The sequence below is a fragment of the Amphibalanus amphitrite genome, unplaced genomic scaffold (assembly GCF_019059575.1).
Source record: "Amphibalanus amphitrite isolate SeventyFive unplaced genomic scaffold, NRLGWU_Aamphi_draft 000547F_arrow, whole genome shotgun sequence".
In the NCBI taxonomy this organism is placed as follows: domain Eukaryota; kingdom Metazoa; phylum Arthropoda; class Thecostraca; order Balanomorpha; family Balanidae; genus Amphibalanus; species Amphibalanus amphitrite.
In genome coordinates this window covers 256,689-262,951 of record NW_024882041.1, presented here as the reverse complement: position 1 = coordinate 262,951, position 6,263 = coordinate 256,689, and the positions used below count along the sequence as shown (strand labels likewise).

At 51.2% G+C, this 6,263-nt stretch overlaps 1 protein-coding gene across 1 annotated transcript; it reads right to left on the bottom strand.

Moving 5' to 3' along the window:
* Nucleotides 1-360: 360 nt before the first annotated feature.
* Nucleotides 361-5,772, bottom strand: LOC122393656 (mucin-5B-like). The gene is made up of 5 exons (XM_043389880.1): nt 5,697-5,772; nt 5,137-5,184; nt 4,381-4,552; nt 3,812-3,957; nt 361-3,660 (listed from the first exon to the last, which is right to left on the bottom strand). The coding sequence occupies exons 1-5, from the start codon at nt 5,770-5,772 to the stop codon at nt 656-658; spliced, it is 3,447 nt and encodes a 1,148-aa protein (XP_043245815.1). The 3' UTR covers nt 361-655.
* Between the last annotated feature and the right edge of the window lie 491 nt (nt 5,773-6,263).

Genomic DNA, 6,263 nt, shown 5'->3' with positions numbered 1-6,263 from the left:
TGGAGAGCTGAATAATGCCATTTGCCTGCGTACGTTAAACTTTCGATTAAAATAATCGGCCGGTGAACCTCTCGCAGGCAAGGTACGGGTAGTGTGTCCATGACGTTATTCGCATTTGCCATGACACTGTTCGCGTCAAAAACCACATATTTCTCCATTCGAACTAAATTTCTAAAAAGATAAAACTGTCTTGCGTTGGTACAGAACACTTTCCCTCGGACGGGAGAGTTGAACAGACGTGATGGCTTACAGACTTCTCGTCAAATATGGTCACTATGCGTGAACACGTTTCACGTTTCGCTCATCACCGGCCTAATCGTTATATGGCAGTCGTTACACACACGCTAACTTCGTTTTATTCCGTTTTATTTAAAGTTCCCGCTCTGCTACGAAGACGTTGACATGCGGTTTTTTGGACGATATTTCGAGTTTGGTACCGTTTCCTTTTTGCTTCTTACCTACTTGTATTACACATGCATTGAAGAGGCAAAACATGGATTGAAACGCGTCAAGAGCAATGTGGACTTCTATCCAGAAAACGACACCATTTGAAAATGTTGGCTTTCATTATGACAATTAATATCCCGGAGGACGTAGCACCACCTTCAATGCCAATACCACCTCGTCCTACTCTTTTCTGTTCAGCAGGCTCGTCCTAATCCTTTTTGTTCAGAAGACTCGCTCTCTTGCGTCGGAAGGCGCTCAGCCGGCCCAGCGGCGACAGTGTGAAGGCGGTCGGCAGTCGGGATCCCGCCACCTCGGCACGCACTGGGCGGTGCATCCTCTGGCGCGGGGAGACGGCAGCAGCCGGCGGCGCCGGGCCCAGCGAGCTGCCCGCCAGCCGCAGACCCAGCAGCTGCACAATCCGAGACGGGACCGTGGCAGACCCGGCCTTCCCGGACCGGGCTGGCTCAGTTCCGTTGTGAGGCTTTTCATGGTTTTCATGCTGGCTTTGTTCTGCTTTGCTGGCGTTCGGAGGATCTTTTGCTTTGTTTGAGGATGGGCCATTTCTCGAATGCGACACTAGTTTTTCGGAAGTGCCTCTTGCAACCTTCTTTTGCTTTCCTCTTGTTCTGTCCTGCATCGACTTCTTTATCATTTTTGAAACATTCTTGGTAACCTTTCCACCATCGGCAGGGACGTCAGGCTGTATTCGTTCGGGACGTCTCGTGGGAGCCGGTACAGCAGCCGTCCTGCCTGTCGTGCCAGTCGGTCGCAGTGTGCTCGGTAGTGTTGTGCTGTTAGTTGTACTATCTAACTGTCTGGTGAGGTTTGTCGGGGAGGTATGTTGGGCTGTAGCGCTGGCTGGCGCACTGTGATTCGTGCTGTTGACGTCCGGTTGTGTTTTGACGTTTCTTGTGACTGTTGGTTGTGTTATGTTTGTTGTGAGAGTCGGCTGCGTCGTGTTTCTCAGGCTCGCTCGACTTTTAGAAGGTGTTGCGCTGGGCTCGGTCACTCTTTGCTGTTCCGTCGTATTTTTTATGTCCGGTTGTGGTTCTGACCGTGTTGTGGTGATATTGTTTGTTTGTTCCACGGTGTTTGTAGAAAGCAGGGTGTTTGTTGTGTCGTGCTCCGCGTTGATGTTTGCTTTACTTGGCTGTAGCATTTTGGTCTTGTTAGTTATCTCTGCTGGAGTGCCTGTATCTATTTGTGTCGTGTTTGTTCCGTTGGATTCTAGTGCATTTGTGGCATTCGGTTCAACTGATGTTTTGTCGGAATGTAAAACGGATTTCTTTTCCGACTGTGCTAAGGTGTTCGCCAGCGATCCAGAAGTTGTTCTGGGCTGTTCCTCGGTACCATTTGTATCGCTTGAATGTTTTGTGGTGTTGGTGGTGCTCGTTACTGCCGGGGCGGTGCGTTGAGGTGCTTTGGTAGCCACTGGTTTGGGCGGTGGTGCGCTGCTCAGGGTTCTCGGCTGTACTGTAACGTTTAATTGTGTCTGTGTGGCCCCAACTGTGCTGCCCTGTGCTACATTGTTAATAACGTTTGACGGCGATGTAGCATTAATGGTGCTCGCAGGATTCGTGTTCGTTGTGGTGTTCGATTGACTGAGGGCGTTTGATAGAGCTTCGGCCCTAACTGGTTTGTGCACGGTTGTTTTGTTTGTAGTCGTGAGTGGTGTCATTTTGTTTGTCGCAGCCTCTGAACGTGATGTGTCAATAGTGACATTCGTCTGTTTCATGTCGTTTAGCGGTGGTTTTATGTCCATGGGCCGTGCTGTGTTGACCGGCTGGACGTTGTTCCCAGCGCTTGGCCGTACCTTGCTTGTTACATTGGGCTGCACTTTATTTATCGCAGTGATCGATTTAGCTTTATCATCTGACGGTGTTGTGGTGATTGTTTTGTTTGTGGCTCTTGCCTGTGCTTGGCTGACCGTAGCGCCTAATTTCGGTGGTTGATTATGTTGCGTTGATATAGCTGTCTCTGTAGCTGTTTCTGGCCGATTCGTTGTTGCATTGGAGTTTGGCTGGGCTATGACTGAAGTTGCACTGCCCGATTGCGATATGCTCTGGGCTCTGACAACTGGCAGTGTCTTGGTGGTTCCCGCAGTCCGTCTCTGGATATCAGTTCCCGATTTCGTCACTAGCGTAGCCGCTTGCTGGTGGACTCTGACAGTGTTTCCGATCTTTTGCTGCTCCTTTCCGGCTGACGACTGCAGACGTTGAACTGCAGCTGTTTGGGTGTTAGCCTTTTGGACCTCAGCGGCAGCTCTTTGTAGTATACGGGTAGCCGAACTTGCAACTCGTGAAGACGGTTCCTTTGTTTGCAAGACCTCGTGAACCTTAGCTATCTTCCTTTCTTCCAGCTTGGTCGAAGCTCTTGTTACAGCCGGGGAAGTAGCACCTTTTGTTTCCGAATTCGATTCCCGCTGTCTCCCCGCTTCGTAGACTCTTTTTGTAACAGCGGCCTGTACTGTAGCGTTTTGGCCACGACTTATTGCCTCCAGCCGACCGTGCGCTGCCTCCTGCGCGGACTGTGCCCCGATCGTTTGATTATCGCCTCCCTCTTCGGGAGACGGTTTTTGTCGCAATCGAGCAGCCTTGACAGCCTTAGTGGCCTTCGTTATCTGTGCGATAGCGATTTTCGCACCCTCTAGCTGCCGAGCTGAAGATGTCAGTACTGCAGATTTGCTGTTACTCGCAGAGTTGACTGTGGAAGCTAACTGCGGAGAAGGTGAGTTCGATCTTTCTGATTCATTTGCAGTTTTTGAGGAGTCTGGCAGGACTGTTATGGTGACGGGTAGAACTGGTCGCGTGGCCGTGTCGGCTGTGCTGTGTTCCGTGATGTTTTCTGCAGATGTTGTGGCGTTTGTTAGGGTGTTTGATGCAGTAGCAGTGATGTTGAGGCTAGCTGGCTGTGTTACCTTGACGGTAGTGACATTAAACGGCCGTCTTTCATTGACACTTGTGTCATTTTGTCGTAAAGAATTCGAGGCCATTGTCTGTGTTCCATTCGCGACCTGGCGGATTAGGCTGGTGGCTGCGGTGCTCCCGTTGACGGCTGCCTTTGCAGCTCCCCGCACAGTGGCCTGTCCTTCATCACGAACTGAGACCTCGGCTCCGACCGAGGCCGTGCTGGTGCCCGGTCGGCTCACGGACACCGTCCTCTTCCGCAGCAGCAGCGGCAGGTTCACCCTCACAGTGCGACGAGCCGGCAGCTCTGGAACAAGACGGAAGTCGCTGGTATAGATACAGCATCATGCCAGCCCTTTCAGTGTAAAGAATCGGCTGTAATTTCAGAGGCTTACGTAAGAGAAACAGCTTTGGAGGATTTCCTCTAACTTGTTTCAGGACAGAGGGTCTGCACTCACCCGATGAGCAGCCGAGAGACTCCAGGGTCTGGTTGCTGACGTCGGTCACGAATCTGACGCTCAGAGAAGTGTCACGGCAGGCCTCTCTGTTGGGAGCGGCGAAACCCACCTTCTTGATGGAGTTGGTGCAGAAACAGCCGGCGCCGCTGTAAAAAAATGACATAAGACGCGGAATGAAACAACTTCATCTACAGTTCTTCCTTGGTGTTACATAAACGAGGCTAAATGAGTTTTTCAGTGGCTCCATGGCGTTGTTATTAGAATAATAATTTCAAATTTGATGATGAATTAGATAGAAGTAGATACCTATACCACGTCTTTCCTACATCAACAATTGTAATGAGGTAGAGGATCAGAGAGGTTCTTGAAAATATGTTGGCATTTTTAACATATAACCGTAAGTTTTTAGAAAATGGTTATATATACATTACCTTGCCTATTTCAATGCAAATTGCCAATAGATTATATACGAGCTCAATGTCATAAATCATCCTGAGCTCGATTATTTATTACCTAGCGCATTTTCTCTGCCGTTCGGCCTTTCAGCAGAAATCACTCCGCACCGTTACCTGCGATGGATGACGAACACGGCGAACCGGTGGCGGCGGCTGTCGGCCGCACAGCGACACGAGCAGCCACTCAGGCTGGTCCGGTCCCCTCCGCCCCCGCCGGAGGTCACATTGGCCAGACCGGAGAGCGGGTGACGCGTCCCGGCCGTCACGAAACACGGCGTGTCCTCGGCTGTGGGGCGGAGGCGGGTCACAGGATGGGCGCATGGAGAAATATGATCGATGCATCGGAGGTGATTGCCAGGGGTGATTGCTACATTCAGCCATAGAGATCTTAATGCAAGTCACGGGCCATGGCACCACAGGAAACCTTGCTTAAAAAGACCCACTGAATCGCCACGAAATCAAGTGCTTTAACATAGGCGTGTCATCTCTATGTATATAAGATCTCTATGCATTCAGCTTCCTAATCTGTCACATTTCGTCCTGTTGTGGCACAAAATTCAGGGCTATTCAAAAGTAGGCGGTTACAGGGCACAACAGCACGTTTCTTTTACGTTCGACCGTCACCCAGAAAAGCAGTGTTTATGATTGCATTCTTTCCACCACCCACTGCTCTCCTAATCTATTTTTAGGCGGCTACTGAGCTGCTCTAGAGCGCGAGAAGGAGTTCACTGCCGTTTCTCTGCTCCGGCTACTTGAGTGACGGGCCTTGAGTCACGTGCACTGTGGCCGACTGATCGAAGTCGGAGGCCAAATCTCACGGCGAAGGTCACAGCACCGGGTGAGGCGGCACGGGACTGTTCACATACTTACAGTATTGTTCCTTGGCTCCAGAAAGTGCAACGACCAAGTCGAACTCAGCTGAAATAACAAAGGGCCGTTATTAGCTGTTCATAAACGTTCGCAAAAAAGCGATGTCTTGTTAGTGCATAAACACATGTAGGTAATGGAAAGTCTTTTGTTGAACTCGGCTCTATGTATAATCAATATCTAAAGACTACTCGTATTAATGCAAAATCATGACAAAAGATTTAGTCATGCCGAAGTAATAACGTAAAGCCGGCAGGACACGTATGGACAACGGTGTCCACTGTCCACTGGTGCCCCACTCAACTCCCCTTTCGGTCGGCGTACGCTGGTATCCCACTCACTTTCCTCCTTTAAGCCTCGGTTGCTGTCCCACTCACCTCTCCTCGCTCCGGTAGCTGTCCCACTCACCTCTCCTCGCTCCGGTAGCTGTCCCACTCACCTCTCCTCGCTCCGGTAGTTGTCCCACTCACCTCTCCTCGCTCCGCTAGCTGTCCCACTCACCTCTCCTCGCTCCGGTAGCTGTCTCACTCACCTCTCCTTGCTCCGGTAGCTGTCCCACTCACCTCTGCTCGTTCCGGTAGCCGGCGGGATCGCTAGCCACAGGGCGACGGCCGCCAGCAGCGCGGGGCGCGTCGGCATTGCTGGCTGCTGGTCGGCGTGTGCTGGTCAGCGGCCGTCGGCGCCGTCTGCCCTTCAGGGTGACATGGTAACAACACCTGTGATCGGAGATCGGAGAGTGGCAGCTCGGTGGGCCGATCGACCGCCGCGACCCGCCGCCGCCGCCTTCAGAGGGACCGGAGTCGCCCGCCGTCCACTGCTCAGAGCAGACTACACCTCCGTCCACTGCACGGAGCCGGACCGTGTCCAGTGTCCACTGCACATTGCGCCACCTCTGCACTCAGTGTGTCATTTTCTATAAGTCACCAAAACATTTTTATCAATTATATTGATTTAAAAGGAGTAGGTACCACTAAATATCACCTACTAAATGATTTTCTCAGCGGCATATTACGGTATCCCAACAGCATTTTAAACAAAACATCAATGCACGAAAACACAACACAGCTCAAGAGCTTATACTATCGAGTTGGCGGTAGCTTTGAAGTCGGAGAAATATGGGCCTGACACGC

Excerpts from the sequence above, each read along its gene's own strand:
- LOC122393656 (XM_043389880.1), bottom strand. The coding sequence starts at position 5,772 with ATGCCGACGCGCCCCGCGCTGCTGGCGGCCGTCGCCCTGTGGCTAGCG. Across the intron at positions 4,553-5,136 it reads TGGAGCCAAGGAACAATACT|CCGAGGACACGCCGTGTTTC; the intron begins GTAAGTATGTGA and ends TCCGCCCCACAG. Across the intron at positions 3,661-3,811 it reads GTCTCTCGGCTGCTCATCGG|AGCTGCCGGCTCGTCGCACT; the intron begins GTGAGTGCAGAC and ends GTCTTGTTCCAG.